Source organism: Nannobrachium achirus (assembly GCF_963921795.1).
Source record: "Nannobrachium achirus genome assembly, chromosome: 13".
NCBI classification, from domain to species: Eukaryota; Metazoa; Chordata; class Actinopteri; order Myctophiformes; family Myctophidae; genus Nannobrachium; species Nannobrachium achirus.
In genome coordinates, this window is record NC_137833.1 from 12,982,090 (window position 1) to 12,999,569 (window position 17,480).

Here is a 17,480-nt window from a genome sequence, read left to right on the forward strand (position 1 = left end):
TGTTTTCTTGTAATAGTGAAAATGTATGTTGTACGCCACCATTATACAACAAAGTACAATACAGAAGGGTACAAGTGGTAAATCAGACTTCATCTATTTGAATTGTTTGTGTTGATATTTTACACAGTATGACATGTCGTCTCTGTCGGGTGGAAACCTCATATCTCCAAAACTGTTTTGTGGAATTGTGGATCCGCCACTTTTGAAACCTGTGTGTGACGCTGTATGTAGTATGGAGCAAGTAGAACGTTAATCTCTCCTCCCAAAAAAACACAATGGAGATAAGAGGTTTCTGCCTCGCCAACAACGATGTAAAAAACCGCATGCGCCGTTCGTTGATTGCCCAGGCCTATCTGGCGTGGTTGTCTGACGCAAATGTAAATCTGTTACACAATACGACAACACAATACAACACAATACAAGAACTGCCGCGGTAGATTAGCCCATTTAGGCCTAGAATTATTGAATGCTTTAACCAGGGAAAAATAGCAGATATACAAGCTCACAGCGCGGCACCGAGTGCCGCGCTGCGAGCTTGTAGATCTGCTATTTTTGAAAAAGTCGTGAAAATGTGTGCAAATCTTTGAATATATGTATTTTCAAAGCGAACGTTATAGTAACTCAAATTTACTTCTGGGGGGTCCCTGGAACTAAATATTTTGAGATGGGGGTCCGTGGCCAAAGATATATCATTTTGGGGGTCCTTCACATGAAACGGTTTGAGAACCGCTGACATAGTAGTCTCTCAAGAACAGACTAACTGAGCTCCAGTTAAGTGAAAAGGACCGTTTCTTTGACGATGGCTAAGCCAGATTGCTGACAAAGAAATATAGGTTTTTCAAAAAAACCTTTGAAGGATTCAAAAGACACTTATAGAATCGGTTCAAAGCGATTCTATAAGCGTGGCACTCGGTGCCGCGCTGAGAGCTTGTATATCTGCTATTTTTCAATAGTTAAAGCATAAAATTATGAAAAACAAATTGTGTACCCGTTCTAAATGGGTTAGACCAGCACACAAGCGGCCAAAAAGCACCGCACTTCAAGGGAAGAGGAAACACTGCTTTGCACACAGCTAATTGTCTGTATATCGTCACTAGTAGTGGCGTTTATTTATCCCGGCTCCGGTTGCGCAGCTATATAAGCGTCGGGTCGAGTAATGGGACTCTCATGTTTGTTTTCCGCTTGCTCCTTTTGGCCACGGCACAGAGGCCACATGAATGCTATCTCCAGACTGTACTAAATAAAAAAATAAAAAACTGGCCCAATGTTTATCGAGGGGCTGAGAAAATAACCCACGCCGCAGGAACAAAGGGCTTTATCTCCCTACCTAATCTCTCTCTCTCTCTCTCTCCATTTCCCCCTCATTTTCCATGCTTTATTACAGTAATCTGAACCATCTCGCGGGCCTCAACCTCCTGGCTCCGGGGTAGCACGCAGCTGATCCTGGCTGCTCAGGGGTGTCGCACCAAATTCTGGGCCCCGGGTACAAGGATTCACTGCGGGCCACCCATGAATGTTCATCATACTAGAGGGAGGGGGCATTATTGTGCGTTATTTTGTGCGTTAACTATTGAAAAATAGCAGATATACGTAAATCTGCAGATAGCAGATATATGTAAATCTGCTATTTTTGAAAAATGTGAACATTTATTGTGCAAGTCTTTGAATATTTAAAATTCTTCAAAGGTTTTTTTGAAAAACCTATGTATCGCAGCTCAAAATATTTAGTTCCAGGGACCCCCCAGAAGCAAAATCTGAGTTAAATATGTTCTCTTAAAAATACATATATTCAAAGATTTGCACACATCTACAAGCTACACATCTACAAGCGCCGCGCTGTGAGCTTGTATATCTGCTATTTTTCAATAGCTAAATAATTAAGGCCCCTCCACCTTGGGCCCTAGTTATTCAGTTCAGTCCCACTTTTCCCCCCCTTGTGACGCCCCTGCCTGGCTGCTGTTGTGCAGAGGTTGGTGTACTCAGATTTGTTTTACTAATGAAGTAAAAGTATCAGTACCACAAGTGAAAACACAAATCGTTACAAATCGTCGCTGTCGGAGCAGAATTCGCTCTGTGTGTTTGTTTTTTAGTTTTCGTTTTTTTTTGTATATTAACGACCTTACTTGAGCGTATTACTGTGTCACACATAAAGCATCAAAAGTAGCAGATCTATAAGGTCAAAACGCAGTTCGAAACGCGGCTCGAAATGTGGCGCAAAGCGATGTGTTTGGAGCTTGTGGATCGGCTACGCTTGAATCCTGAAAAGTATAAGGTTTCCACCAGACAGAGACAAAACAAAAGGCCTGTATTGGTATGTTTACATGACGAAACATACCAAAGTGTTGGCGTCATGTTGTTTTTCTCCAGATGTAATAATAATAATATCTCAAATGTATAACTTTTCTAAGTACCCAAAGGCGCTTTAAACCAGAGAGAGAGAGAGGGAAAAAAAGGCTAACACTAAAGAATAAAACCAATAAAACTGTGGAATGATGGGGAAAAGAAAGTGGAGTAGAAGTATAACGTCAAAAAAAAAACTCAAGTGCAAGATACTAAAAAAATTGACTCTAGTTTAAGGTCTTCAACAGGGGGTCCGGGACCCCTAGGGGGTCCTCAGAGTTACAACAGGGGGGCCACCAAATCCTTGTGTGATAGGATCATTATTTTCAATTAAAAAATTTGAACCCTCACATCCCTAATCTGAGGAGAACTTTAGCCAAAAATAGCAGATCTACAAGCTCTCAACGCCTCGCAGCGCGAGGCGTTGAGAGCTTGTAGATCTGCAAAGAGGTTTGGTGTAGAGGTAAAAGAGAGTGGACCAAGTACAGAGTGAAAGGTCAAGTTAACTACGTATCGACAACGGAAGTGGCTAAATGTCTGAAAAAACATTAGAATCCAAAATAGACTGATGACAAACAAGTCGATGAAAATCTGCATAACGCATTCATACGATATGTAGAGGGGGTCCCTGCGTCATCTCTCTCTCTGTTAAGAGGTCCTTGGCCTGAAAAAGTTGAAGACCCCTGCTCTAGTTACAGTACTCAAGTACCGTATTTTCCGGACTATAAGGCGCACCGGACTATAAGGCGCACTGTCAATGAATGGTCTATTTTCAAACTGTTTTCATATATAAGGCGCACCGGACTATAAGGCGCACATAATAGACGCTATACCGTTGTGTTATGCATCCAACAGATGGAGCTGTGCTAAAGGGAATGTCAATGTCAATGAATGATCCATATATAAGGCGCACTGGACTATAAGGCGCACTGTCGTTATTTGAGAAAATTAAAGGCTTTTAAGTGCGCCTTATAGTTCGGAAAATACGGTAAATATACTTCACTATTGTGCCCAGCACTTGTTGGGTTTTCTTGGATGGAGGAGGGCTATCTGGAGACAGCCAGTAGGTGAACGGGCAATCAGATAGGACCTCTCTCTATGGGAACCATATGGAGCGCTGCAAGCCCTAAGCTGTGAAACGTTTACCGCTCTAACAGAAAGCCTCTGTTGTGGGGGGAAAAGTTCCGATCTAACAGCTTTAAGTGTGTTAACGATGAAACGGTCAATTATATCATCAAGTTGTTGGCAGCCTGTGAAGCCAGCCGTGTGTGAGAGAGAGAGAGAGAGAGAGAGAGAGAGAGAGAGAGAGAGAGAGAGAGACGGTGAAGAGTGCACGTCAGTGGTTCTGCTCCTTGTTGACAGCCATTGTTTTTAGGGACAATTGCCGCGAGGTGAGCTGATGTGACTGAGAACACGTCCTCTCTGCCGGGTGGAAACCTCATATGTCCAAAACAGGATTCACAAGATCAAAACGTGTCGCTTTGTGCCGCATTTCCCGCTTGTAGATCTGCTACTTTGGATGCTTTTGTGTGAAGCTGTAGGATTACCAAGTCATTTTCCCCTTTACGCCAAAGCTCTTTGCCAAAAATAGCCGATCTACAAGCTCACAACGCCTCGCAGTGTGAGGCGTTGTGAGCTTGTAGATCTGCTATTTTTGCCTAAAGTTCTTAGGGATTCTAGGGTTCAAGTGGTTAATATAAAAAAGGAGAAAAAGGTTTCGATCACACAAAGATTTGGAGGACCCCCTGTAGTAACTCTGAGGTCCCCCTAGTGGTCCTGGACCCCCTGTTGAAGACCCCTGAAGTAGGGCATTAAATTACAGAAAGAAAAAAAAAGTTGTAATATGGAGATACAGTAAGAGGTTTCTGCCAGACAGCAATGATGTACTAAAAATGAAAAGCAAAGATACATTTACCACAATACAATATTAAATGTTTTGACCCATTTTTCTTTAACGGTTATACTCGGGGGACCACGCTCAGGAGCTACACACACACACACACACACACACACACACACACACACACACACACACACACACACACACACACACACACACACACACACACACACACACACACACACACACACACACACACACACACACACACACACACACACAAACTAACTCATTTTTCATTTCCATAGCAGACAAAGCTTTTCATCTGAATAGGCAGCAGTAGAAAGAATAACTATAAGTACATTTACTCCAGTACTGTACTTGAGGTACCTTTACAGTACTTTACTTGAGTATTTCCTTTTCTTTCTTTTTTTCATACACTTCACTCCACTACACCTCAGAGGCAAATATTGTTGAATTGCAGATTTTGATTGCCATTACAAAACATTAATCACTTTGGCTGTTTGAAAAACTACATGTTGTAGATCTGCTACTTGGTTACTTTTGATTATTGCAAAACATTTAACCAATTATATAAGTCCTAGATTATGCTTTATCTATTCGACAATAGACAATCTACAAGCTGACAGTAGATTTTTCTGAAACATTTATGTACTTTTATCATGGTACTGTAAGTATATTTTAATGCCACTACTTTTGTACTTTTACTCAAGTCATACATTTAGTTTTACAGTATATTGTGGTATTGCTACTTCCAAAAATCTGAGTTCTCCTTCCTCCACTGCACACAAACAACGCTTCCCATAGCAGAGAACACTTTTTCACCTGAGTAGGTCTGCAGGTGAGCTGGCTGAAAGTACCAGCGCACACTGGCTTATAATCATGCTAATCAGGCTCTCTTACACACAGGGAAATAATGGTTCTTAAATATGGCTCCACAAAGTGAATCTGAGCAGATACAGAGATCTCCATCGGCATAAAAGGGACACAGGTAGACAGACAGATACAGAGACAGATACAGAGATAATGTATGTGTTTTAGTACATTATTGTCCCATACATTTTTAACAATTCCGATGCCAATTACGTCCAGGAATGTGACCGCGGTGAGACACCACGGCCCCGTTATCATGTCCAGGGACATGTTACCTGGTTACCATGGTTACCAGGTAAACAGGTGCTGCAGCGGCGGCTGGTGAGCGAAAAAACTTCATATCCCATGATGCAACTGGGCCTCCATCATCAGGAAGCGTGTAATCTCCATATAGGCTCCTATTCATTGCTGCTGCAAAGAAACAGATTTTTCTCTGAATCTACTTCCAGAAACCTAACTCCAGCCACGCACCGTTGTACTAATGAAACATCAATGGCGTCACTTTGCCCATTCTTTGTTCTTACAGTCTATGACTCTGACAAAGTTCCCGACACTATGACTCAGACATATCGGTTGGATGAACGCTGTGACGTAGATGTGAGCCTGTTTTTCTTTTTAGAGAAAAAAAAAATGTGCCAGCTGTGACCCACAAACGAGTCCCGAACCCATTGCTTGGGAAACACTGTTTTATATGGCATCACTCTGAAGAAGCAGGTTCAGTTCCAGTTGACACCTTTATCTCTCTGTGTGTGTGTGTGTGTGTGTGTGTGTGTGTGTGTGTGTGTGTGTGTGTGTGTGTGTGCGTGCGTGCGTGCGTGCGTGCGTGCGTGTATGTGTGTGTAGCGCGCAGGCTGCAGTGCTTCCAGGAATATAAACATTGGACACATGTTGTGACTGGGTAAATAGTGCCATAAATCTCCCACCTATCAGCCCTGGGCGGTCCCTCTCGTAATGGGTATGAACGCACAGACGGCGCACACATGCCAGGCCCTGTTTACGGTTCACATATTCTTAGATATGCGAGTCCGGACGCACATACCACCGCTGTCGGTCCCATCTCCATATTCGGAACTTTATATCCGTAAATTAACGCCCTACTTCAAGGGTCTTCAACGGGGTGTCCGGGAGCCCTAGGGGGTCCTCAGAGTTACTACAGGGGGTCCTCCAAATCTTTGTGTGATAAGAAGAAAAAAAATCCCCTTTTTTATATTAACCACTTGAACCCTAGCATCCATATTCTGAGAAGAACATTAGCCAAAAATAGCAGATCTACAAGATGACAACGCCTCGCGTTGCAAGGCGTTGTCTTGTGAGCTTGTAGATCGGCTGTTTTCGGCAAGAGGTTTGGTGTAGAGGGGGAAAAGAGCAGACTAAGTACAGAGTGAAAGGTCAAGTTTATTAAGTATTGACGTTTCAAGTGGTTAAATATCCGAAAACACAAATTGACATGAATCCAAAATACACTGATGATTGTGCTGTCAAACGATGAAACTATATGGAATCTATGAAAAGGTTGTGGGGGTCCCTGCTTCATCTCTCTCTCTCTAAACTAAGGGGTCCTTGGCCTGACAACGTTGAAGACCCCTGCCCTACTTGATCATACTAAAGCATCACACAAAAGTATCAAAAGTAGTAGAGCCACAAGCTCCAAGCTTTGAATCCTGAAAAGTAACAGTTTGGGACATATGAGGTTTCCACTCGACAGAGAAGTATGTTCTGTGTTCTGAGTTTTTGAAGCGGTGAAAGCCGCTTCCAAGGAGTGGCTTTGTGTGTCCCGTTCATGTCCATATATGGTCATTTCAGTCCAGAATGAACAGGTTTTATCTGTCCGTAAATGTGTGTCCCATGTGTGTACCCTCATGTCCATATATGGTCATTTCAGTCCAGAATGAACAGGTTTTATCTGTCCCGTACGACCAGAATATGTGTGTAGTGTCCGTCCCAGTCTGATGATTGGATTATTAAAAATGTCCAATGAGATCATACTTTGAGGATTGGTCAAGCTTCACATGACAATTCGGCCCTCCAGATAAAATCATTCATTCATTCAGAATTCAGAATTCTTAAGCTCTAGAACACATAGGATAAGAGTTCACCGCTTCACTTCGAACCGAGGTTTGATTTCTTTAGTGTGTTTGGAAGAGCATGTGAGAACGCAACCATCTGGTGTGTAGCCCAAAGTGCTGCGCCTTTTTATGACCAGTTAGCACTCAATTTAAGTGCACTAATTTGTGCAAAAATGCGTGCTTCCGGCGTCGGAGACGGGAGAATCTCGCAATCCCTGTGTTTATTTGTCTTGGCCGTGACGCATTTCTGTCAGCGCGGGACGCGGGCGTCTCAATTTGTGGGACGTGTGAACATGTGTCATGTGGACATCTGGTCACCCCACTTCATACTGCGATGGAAAAAAGTGTGTTTTTTTTCCTGCCTTTCTGACCGCATTTGGAAGCTTGTTCCACAGTTTGCGAGCCAGGAGGAGGGAGAAGGGGGTGTAGGACGTGTGGAATTAGGGGTGGTAGATATGGTGATAAATATCCTTGAGACGATACAATGTCTCCATGATATGCCTTTTCAGAGACAAAAGGCATATCGAGAGAGAGAGAGATATTGTATATCGATAGAATGGGGGAGCCTTATAATCTTATAATCCTGTTGAATTGTTAATACAGAGATTGCAGAATCAATTAAAACCTGTATTTTGGTCTCTATCATGGTTCTCAAACTTCAAAATGTCAAGGTCTCCCTCTTAACTCTGACAGTATACAAATGAAACTGTCAGAGTTACATACTTGTAAGGGTCAAATTTAGACCTCCCAAAAGGAACCCTGGACCCCACTTTGAGGACCACTGGTCAAAATGGTCTTTTTCTTTTAGTTTTTGTTACCTTGTAGGTGGTTGTACTGTTAAGTAACATGAAAAATAACCATAAAAAACAACACGAAAAAGAATCGTGAGAAGATCATGTATCGTGATACAGCTTGGAAAAATATTGTGATATCGTATTTTTCCATATCGCCCACCCCTATGTGGAATACGGGGGTGTCTTTGGTGGCCATATCATCTCGACATGCAGGCGGATGATGTACTGAGGGGAAAGGAGGGGGGTCGGCGCGCGGCGCTATCCCCTGTTTTTACAGTAACTAGTCCTTACCCGTTCAAAGATATGAGCTCCGAAATGATGTGCAGTGTGTGGGTTATGGGATGTGCACTGTGCACACGGTATATGAGGGATGGAAAGTAACTTTAACTGGTACTTGCATGATAATATGTAGGAGCATCAATGTAAGAAATACCCGTTTCGTTTAATGGCTATGTGTGTGTGTGTGTGTGTGTGTGTGTGTGTGTGTGTGTGTGTGTGTGTGTGTGTGTGTGTGTGTGCAGCGGTTTGGACCGTGAGACCATCCGCAGAGTAGTCTGTGTTTCTTTTTGAGAGGGTCGGTCCGCCTGAAAAACGTGTTTTGGAACGAAACGGTTACGTTTTGCGCGTTTGTGACGCCCTCTACGGGTGGAATTGGAAATGCTTCTGGGGATTCGTTGAGTAAGCCACCCGCAACCTGTGGCAGAAATTCAGTGTTGACTCGACGTTTTGTTTGTGATTTATGGCTATTGTTTGCAAAACGGGCCCCTCCCGCTAACTTTGGAAGCCCGTTACGAACGAACGGTATGGACTATCAAAATATCCCTTGACTATGTTCATTGCATGGGTTCAGAGATCATGTGTACCCATTTTCGTGACATTTGAAGAAAATATGTAGGAAAAGGAGCAAAAAGTGTGTTTTGGAGAAAATTCAAAATGGCGGAAAATCTATCCTGACGCAAATGGGCGGGGCCTATATGGGAAGGAATCCAGGGAAAAAAGAATTTTAATTTTTCGACCTACGGTTCAAGAGTTACAGGCCGAAACGTAAAGTGGACTGTTATAGCGCCACCATGAGGCCAACTGACAAAGTTATTTTTTATTTAATCCTTGATATCATTATAAATCTCCTCTCAGAGTTTTGTAACTGTAGCCCCTATGGTTTGCGAGAAAAAAAATATTGAATGTGAGTTTTTGCGATTCCCATTATAAGTCAATGGGAAAAATTAATTCACTAATAAATTAATATCAATTAAACGATTTGTGAAAGTGAAAAAAGGGCTTCACAGTTGTGTCAGGTGTGTTCATATGCTAATGGTGATGCGATTTCAGATCAATTGCTCCAGCCACTGAGGAGAAACGCTGTTTCAGACACTCACTCAGACACTCACTCAGACATTTGGTGAATTATATGTTAGATAACATGTTTAAAGCTGACAGGCTTCCAGGGGCGCCGCTTGCACCCATCCTCTCACTAAAGAAAACTGTCAACAACCAGTGACACACTCTGTTACTGTGACTGATGCCTTTTTTTGTGTCCAGCAGAAATGATCCCCATCATTCGAAATGATTCCCCATCAAAGGAAATGATGCCCATCATGAGAAATGATCCAGCCTGCTCTGGAAGTAGCCTACACACTACAGCGTGCGTGTGTGCATGTACTTGTATATCTATGCTGTTTTTATGTCCTCTGGTGAGGTTCAGAACTAGGCCAGATCACAGCACATATGGGGATGATCTTGATGTCATTACCAGGACGTCATATAGACTATAGGATTATTGTTATTGTTTGTAATGTTAGTTGAAATATGAGCATATATGGTTATTTTCTGGGACATATCTGACTAGCTATGATATTTATCTGGCCTCGATCGGACCCTCTCTGATTAATCCAGGACGTCCGTTTTCGTGGGCAGGATTTATGGTTGAAATCAGGTGATATTCTTTGCCAGATCCGACTAGTCATGGTTTGACTTGATCTGGCCCCAATCGAGACGTCACTGATTGGTCCAGGTCCTGACCGTGCTTGCTGGGGGAGAGAGAGAACCAAACTTGGCATGCACGACGTTAACCCCTTCTTATAAGCTATCTTTGTTTCCTTTAAAAGTTCACCCACGACATGGAGGGCTATTATTACGCATCGCCCGACCTTACATCGCACGGAAAACACAAGCCGCCACGCAACGATGAGCAACATTCTCGTGCCTCACACGGCACACACAGCTGCACGGACACGTGATCTTATAGACTTCACAACCATCTCGATGGAGGTTAACCCATTTAGAACGGGTACACATTATTTTGTATCATTATTTTATGCTTTAACTATTGAAAAATAGCAGATATACAAGCTCACAGCGCGGCACCGAGTGCCGCGCTGCGAGCTTGTAGATCTGCTATTTTTTTTAAATCGTGAAAATTTGAATTTTGACCCGATTCTATCCACAAGTTTCCAACGCCCCATAGTGCATTGCGCAGACGCTGTACCGAGTTTCCGGCGCCGCAGCCGAGTGTGATCTACAAGCTCACAACTGTTGTTAAACCGGAAGTGTGGTCCAAACAGGTCCAAATAATCTCCAGTAAACTCCCGCGGAAACAGGTGGATAAGTGTCTTTTGAATCCTTCAAAGGTTTTTTGAAAAACCTATGTTTCTATGTCAGCAATCTGGCTAGCCATCGTCAAACAAAAGGTCCTTTTCACTTAACTGGAGCTCAGTTAGTCTGTTCTTGAGAGACTACTATGTCAGTGGTTCTCAAACCTTTTCATGTGAAGGACCCCCAAAATGATATGTATTTGGCCACGGACCCCCATCTCAAAATATTTAGTTCCAGGGACCACCAGAAGCAAAATTTGAATTGCAAACGTTCGCTTTTAAAATACATATATTCAAAGATTTGCACCCATTTTCACGACTTTTTTCCAAAAATAGCAGATCTACAAGCTCGCAGCGCGGCACCGTGAGCTTGTATATCTGCTATTTTTCACTGGTTAAAGCATTCAATAATTCTAGGCCTAAATTTAAAGAAAGGGGGCGAGATTGGCAGGTGAATCAAACGCAGAGATGGAGAGAGTGTGAGAGGAGAGAGCGCGAACCTCACGACTCTCTTGTGTTCTTTTCTCTCTTTTGATGAGCTCTTTTATCCTGCGCTATAGTGTGCTGCGCTGCTTGAAAGAAGTGGCTGCACTCTCTGTTTGGCCTTTAATATGATAATACACTTCATCAGCCTTCATCTCCAATCGGCTGGGAAGTCCCCACGCTAATAGGCACCGCCATCAGCTAGGAGCCATTTCAGGAAAAAACTACGAGGTTTTACAATGCGCTGAATTTTTGAAAATAAAAAATAAATAAAAACCCTAGGCGATCCTTAGAGTTACAACAGGGGGGCCGCCAAATCCTTGTGTGAAAGGATAATTCTTTTAAATTAACAACTTGAACCCTCACATCCCTATTCCAAGGAGAACTTTAGCCAGAAATAGCAGCTCTACAAGCTCTCAACGCCTCGCGCTGTTTGTAGATCGGCTATTTTCAGCAAATAGGTTTGGTGTAGAGGTAAAAAAAGTGGACCAAGTACAAAGTGAAACATTAAGATTACAAAATATTGACGATTTAAGTGGTTAAATGTCTGAAAATACACATTAACATATATCCAACATAGACTGATGACAGTGCTGTCAAACAAGTCTATGAATCTATCTATGAAATCGATGAAAATTTGCAGTGGGACCCCCCCCTGCTTCATCTCTCTCTCAGCTAAGGGGTCCTTGGCCTGAAAACGTTGAAGACCCCTGTACCACAGCATCACACAAACGCATCTGCTATTTTTAAATTTGAATCCGGAAGAGTGAGTAACCGTTTTTGGACATAATGAGGTTTCCAGCCGAGACATAAAAGAAGTGAATTTGAGGATGAATTTGCGAACGGCAGGGGGTGGGCAGTTGCCATCACGACATCCCCTGGGAACCTCAAATGACGCCTCAGGGCACCGCCATGGATGGAGAAATGAGAGACGAGAGTAGGAGGAAGACATCGCAGAACGTTCTCCCTCCTACAGGATGACTAATACTTAACACCTCGGTTACAGAGGTCAAGGGTGGGTTTCAGAACGTATTAGCAAAGAAACAAAGGTGAGGGAGAGTGCTATAATTTCCCTTTTTGTTTTTATATCCCATGATTTTGTAACCCATTTTCACCCAGTGCCAATTGCCTATGTAATCCTGGGCTCTGCTCTCCCTCTGCCGCGCCTGGGGAGACAACGGAATGACCTCATGCTTCCTTCAGTGCATGAGGAGTCCAAGTTGATTCCTTTTCCCCTGAGTGGGGATTTCCCTGGTTTGGACGTAGCGCGTGGAAGGAACACGTTATTCCAACCAGTTCCTTTCCCCTCCATCAGGCGCCCCGGCTGGCCAGGGGGGAGGCATTATTGAGCACACGATTACCGCATGTTTTTGTGAGGGTATCAACCCTAGGAGACACGGGGAGAACATGCAATCTCCACACAGAAATAATAATAATTTCCCTTTGTGTCCTGAGTTTCACATTAGGTTTGTTTTTATTCGTTGTCAGTGTGGTTCAGGGCATCATCTGAGATACGATCCGTTTTATGCCCATATATGGAGATCCCTAACAGAATCCATTGTATGCCCATATATGGGCTCTGAGTATCTGACATCACTGTGATGTCACCTGTTTATGCCCATATATGGAGATCCCTGCTCTGAGTATCTGACATCACTCTGATGTCAAAGTGATGTCAGATTATCACAACGAATAACTGAGTAAGCATGTTTGGGCTCTCACAGCATATCTCCATATACAGTAGCTGGATCTCCATATACTGTATGGGTACCAGGGGTCTCCATATATGGGTAACTGGTCCGATATACATCACTGGCTAGATGGGAACCCAGCAAAATAGGCTATTCATAAATGAGGGGGGGCTTTTCGGTTAGGAAAAGATCCCACTTCGGGCCCGCCGTCACGGTTAGTTCACTTTGTAAATTAGATCAAGCCTATACCTATCCACTATCCGGGTCATCCGTCTGTATCTGTGTCAGTTTGGGAGGATTTTTTAACCAACAGCTCGCTTTTTAAGAAACTGTTACTGGACTCACTCCACGTACTCACCTTTTCAGAAATGGTATACTCTGTGTTCATTTAGTGTTCATTTTGTCGACTGAAACTATGATGAAAAATGTTCGTTGACTACCCTTTTTCAGTGACTAAAACTAAGACTACATGCATTGACAATTTTGCCAATGAATAAAAGCTAGACTAAATGTTAGGGAGGGTCTAGTGGAGATCGGCTATTTTCAGCGTTCAACCAAGCGTAAAATCAGCCATTAAAACGCTATCAAGGCCCCCCTGAAAGGCATTTTGACTAAAACTAAATTGAAAATTGCCGGCAAAGTGAACACTGACTCAGTGTGTGCTCACTCAGTGTGTGTGCTCACCTTTTCAGAAACTCCATGTACTCTTGATGCTTGATGAGGCCCGTCCTCATCATGATTGTTTGGAAGCATTGTCGGTCGATGGCCCACAGCTTGACGTTGGTGAGAGCTGCAATGACAGGAGGGGAAGGGGATCGTCAGCATACCAACTAAACCCATTTACTGTAGGACTGAGGCCCATTCTAAAAACGCCCTCTAGATCATGACCTTAGATTTCTAAAAAAACAAATATTTCAAATATTTATAAAAAAATCGCACCCGTGCCAAGTGAGCGGTGCAAATATATTTAGGGAGATACATTGTGGACAATTTTCAAGCCTTGTTTTTCTTTAAATAATCATATATGCTTTGTGTGTCTTCAATCAAATGGCCGTGATCAATCAATAGCTGTTCTAACCATGAATTAGCCGAATTCAACATGAGCAGTTTAGTATTCACAATCGCCAAGTCAGCATTTATCAGCATCGTCAAGCTAGCATTCACAATCACTAGGTTAATAATTAATATTCACAATATACATCATCAATATAAACCAATTCCATTCAATCATTTACATGATGTCATTTCTACATCACAATAGATGTAGAAATGAGTTACAATAACGTCATCTCTCAGATGAAATTTAATTGGTTAATACTAATATGTAGGCTACATACGTAGCCTACATACAAACAGGCAAAGCAAGACGTAGGAGCGTTTAGCACCGCTCAGAAATAAAGAAATATATATAATTTTGGGGCAATTATGTTTGAATGTTGATAGTCATTCAGTATAGAGAGACAGGAAGGGTGCGAGAGAGCAGGGGAGTAAGATTTCTCGGACCGATCAAAGGCCACAAACTGTGCAAATTTTCTGTCTAAAAGTGTGGTTATGTTATCGCTTATAAGTGAATACCAGTAAGGCTCCCTAATCGGGAGATAAGCGACCGTAGGTCACTTATCTCCACAAATGGGGCAAAAATGTGTTTTGCCAAAATCTTCGTGATCCATGTTGATGACATGAGTGTAGACATACTGTGTAGTGATTTTCGTGATTTTAGGGCAAAATCTGTAGGAGCAGTGTCCAAAAATGTGTTTTTAAAAATCGGCCTGGAGGTGGCGCTATATGGGACAGATTCATGTTGCTGGGATGAGTGTAGACATACTGTGTACCGATTTGCGTGATTTTAGGGCGAAAATTGTAGGAGCAGTGTCCAAAAATGTGTTTTGCAAGAATCGGCCTCATGGTGGCGCTAGAAGAGGGCCATGTGAGAAATGAGGGGTGGGGTCTCCGCGCCGGCAAGGCGGACGAATAGGTACCGGCCCCGGCTGTCCCGGTCGCTCCTAGCCGGAGTTACGGCATTTTATGTGAGCTGCAGTGTAGGGGGTCCTCCACTGGGGGCGCCACCACTTTTGCATCCGTTCTGGAGCACCAGGAGTCGGTGGTCCCCGGGAATTCCCCGTGAGCAGCCCTGTTGGGGTGGTCATTTGGTCATGTTTGCGCATTTGGTCATTTTTTACATCTGGGGGTCCCCCAGGGACCTGGGGGTCCCTGGAGCTCCGGGGGTCCTTGGAGGTTGTAGTTTGGCAGCCAAGGAACGTGTGTGCAAAATTTGGCATGGATCGGGGCAACGGTTGCGGAGATATAAGCAGGGAAAAAGTGTGACGTGTGAGGTGTGACAGACAGACTGACAGACAGACGGAGGGACGGACGGACGGACGGAGTTACTTACACTTTGTGGTGGTTTTGATAGTAAAGTGCGACCTACGGTCGCAATTAATCTAATACAATTTTGAAATTCAAGGTTAGGCGGCCTAAACGTGTTATGACGTATTTTACACGGCCTAAACGCGTTCTAAATCAGAGTTAACCAATCGGGTGCCTATGTGACTATGACATCATGGACAAATCAACAGAATCGAACTGTTTCATTGGTCTAACGGACTTGTGTCATCATCACCGTGCGAAGTGAGCGGTGCAAACTAATTCCTGTAAAGGCGCCTGCGTGAATCAGTGTTGATAGGCATGCATGGCAATATTCTTTGTGTTGTGTATGATGTCAGTCTAGAGGTCTGCTCAGACTATATAAGGTTTTCGTGTGTCCTGACCTTTACACCATACAGAGGACGGAACCATCTCTGGACATAACCAGATCTGCCACCAGAGCCTGATGGCTCTGGTGGTCGTCAGTTAGGCAACCAGTGATCTTATTTGCCTCTAGATTTTTGTTTATGACCCTATACTAATTATTTCGGCAAAGCCGAAGTATTTGAATTTCATACCACGATTATTTTGACCAAAGAATCATCCGTTATCCTGGGGCGGAACATTTGGTCTAGTTAACTCATGTTACCCTCATTAGTGACAGCATTACCTTTTTTTGTATATATTAATATTCCAAAAATAAAAATGAGTCAGGTGATTTCAAAATCCTCACAGATAACAGTGGCACACATGGCACATGGTACTGTAGTTCCAAGTTTTCAAAGGAAAAGTAGGTCATAGGGGAAGAATCCACATGAAGGTAGGCAATCCAACATAGAAAAAACAGTCAGTCAAAGAAAGTGTTCCATTGTGGCAGGCCAGCCGGGTGACATGCGGTGTTCAGGCCTTGTTCAACAGTCTGAGGCGGGAGGAAGCTGTTCAGAAAGCTGGTGCTCTTGCATTTGATACTAGACCTCCTTCCATGGCCACGGCTGTAGAAGTGAGATGAAGAGGTTGTGACTGGGGTGCATGGTGACTGTCCTGTTCAGTGAGCTTTGACTACACACTGCTCATCGTACGGCTCATGGAGTGAGGAGAGCCCACCAGCCATTATGTACTTGGCCCAAAGCACCACAACATACAGTAGGCTTTTCCGTTTTTTAATGGTGCAGATGCCATACCAGGCTGTGACACAGCAGCCTGACAGAGTGCTTTCAATGGAGTTGTAATACAGCCTGAGGATGCGGGGGCTCGCTCCGAACTCCTTCAGGTAATGAAACTAGTATGGTATTTGCTGACCCTTTCCGCTGCAATTCCATCAATGAAGCACCATGGTCTTGACATTGTGGGCAAGGTTGAGTACCAGCAATCCCTGTAGACAGACTCATCATATCTGGCATATCACTGTCATGTTGTGTCCTGTCTTGATTCTGTCATGCAGGTGGCTCTTTATTGTTTATACTATTTAGTTATAATCTATACAGTCTGTTTTTGGAGAAAAGTTAATACAACTTGTGGCAGGAAAAGTACAGTAGGAAATCACGTGATTCACTGTCTTCAGAAGCACATCACGTTCCGTCAGAACATTACTGAGATGAGATTCATTCGGTTTTGTGAAATCTGTTATCAGTGTGTTTGCCAGACCCATGAAATGGGTAGGCCTACATAAGCAAATGTCGGTCTGTCCGGGTTTTCTATATAAAGGGTATATATGATGATGACATGATGATGACATGCCTACAAAAGGCATGATGTCATAAATGATGATGACAGACAGGGGGTCTGGCACAACCAGGTTGACCTGGTCTAGTTTATTATACATTTTGTTTCATGAAACCTCAGAGAACTGACATTGCTGATTGTATGAGTCATGTATTTATCTATAATACATGAAAACAAACCACACTTTTAGACAGGGCCCTGTGATTAAAGCGCTCTGTCTAAAAGTGTGGTTTGTTTTCATGTATTATAGATAAAATAATACATGACTCATACAATTGAGAAATTCAAGGTTAGCACCACTCAATAATTTTTTATGGCGTAATTAGGCGGCCTAAACGCGTTATAAATCAGAGTTAACCAATCGGGTGCCTATGTGACTATGACATCATGGACAGATCAACAGAATCGAAGTGTTTCATTGGTCTAACGGACTTGTGTCATCATCATTTGTGACATCATGGTTTTGGTAAAAAAGCGGTCTATAGGAGCGGTTAGCACCGCTCAAAAATTACAGGGTGGAAACCTTGTACTGTATGTCCAAAACCGTTAGTTTTATATTTAAGAATGATTTAATCTAGTGTAAATAGCCGATCTACAAGCACACACCGCCTCACGGTGCGAGTTGTTGTGTGCTTGTAGATTTGCTATTTGAGGCATAGTGTGCTTGTAGATCTGCTATTTTCTGGGTGTGATTT

The 17,480-nt window shown here is 43.1% G+C and overlaps 1 protein-coding gene across 2 annotated transcripts in view; it reads right to left on the reverse strand.

Moving 5' to 3' along the window:
- The window catches only part of LOC308297587 (cGMP-dependent protein kinase 1), a gene marked incomplete at both ends in the record, with an annotated part of 208,173 nt that overhangs the window by 71,757 nt on the left and 118,936 nt on the right, over positions 1-17,480 (reverse strand). For both annotated transcript variants that reach the window (XM_080741064.1, XM_080741063.1), the window contains one exon: positions 13,384-13,489. In XM_080741064.1, coding sequence (XP_080597190.1) covers positions 13,384-13,489 — 106 coding nt within the window. The remainder of the gene's footprint in view (positions 1-13,383; positions 13,490-17,480) is intronic.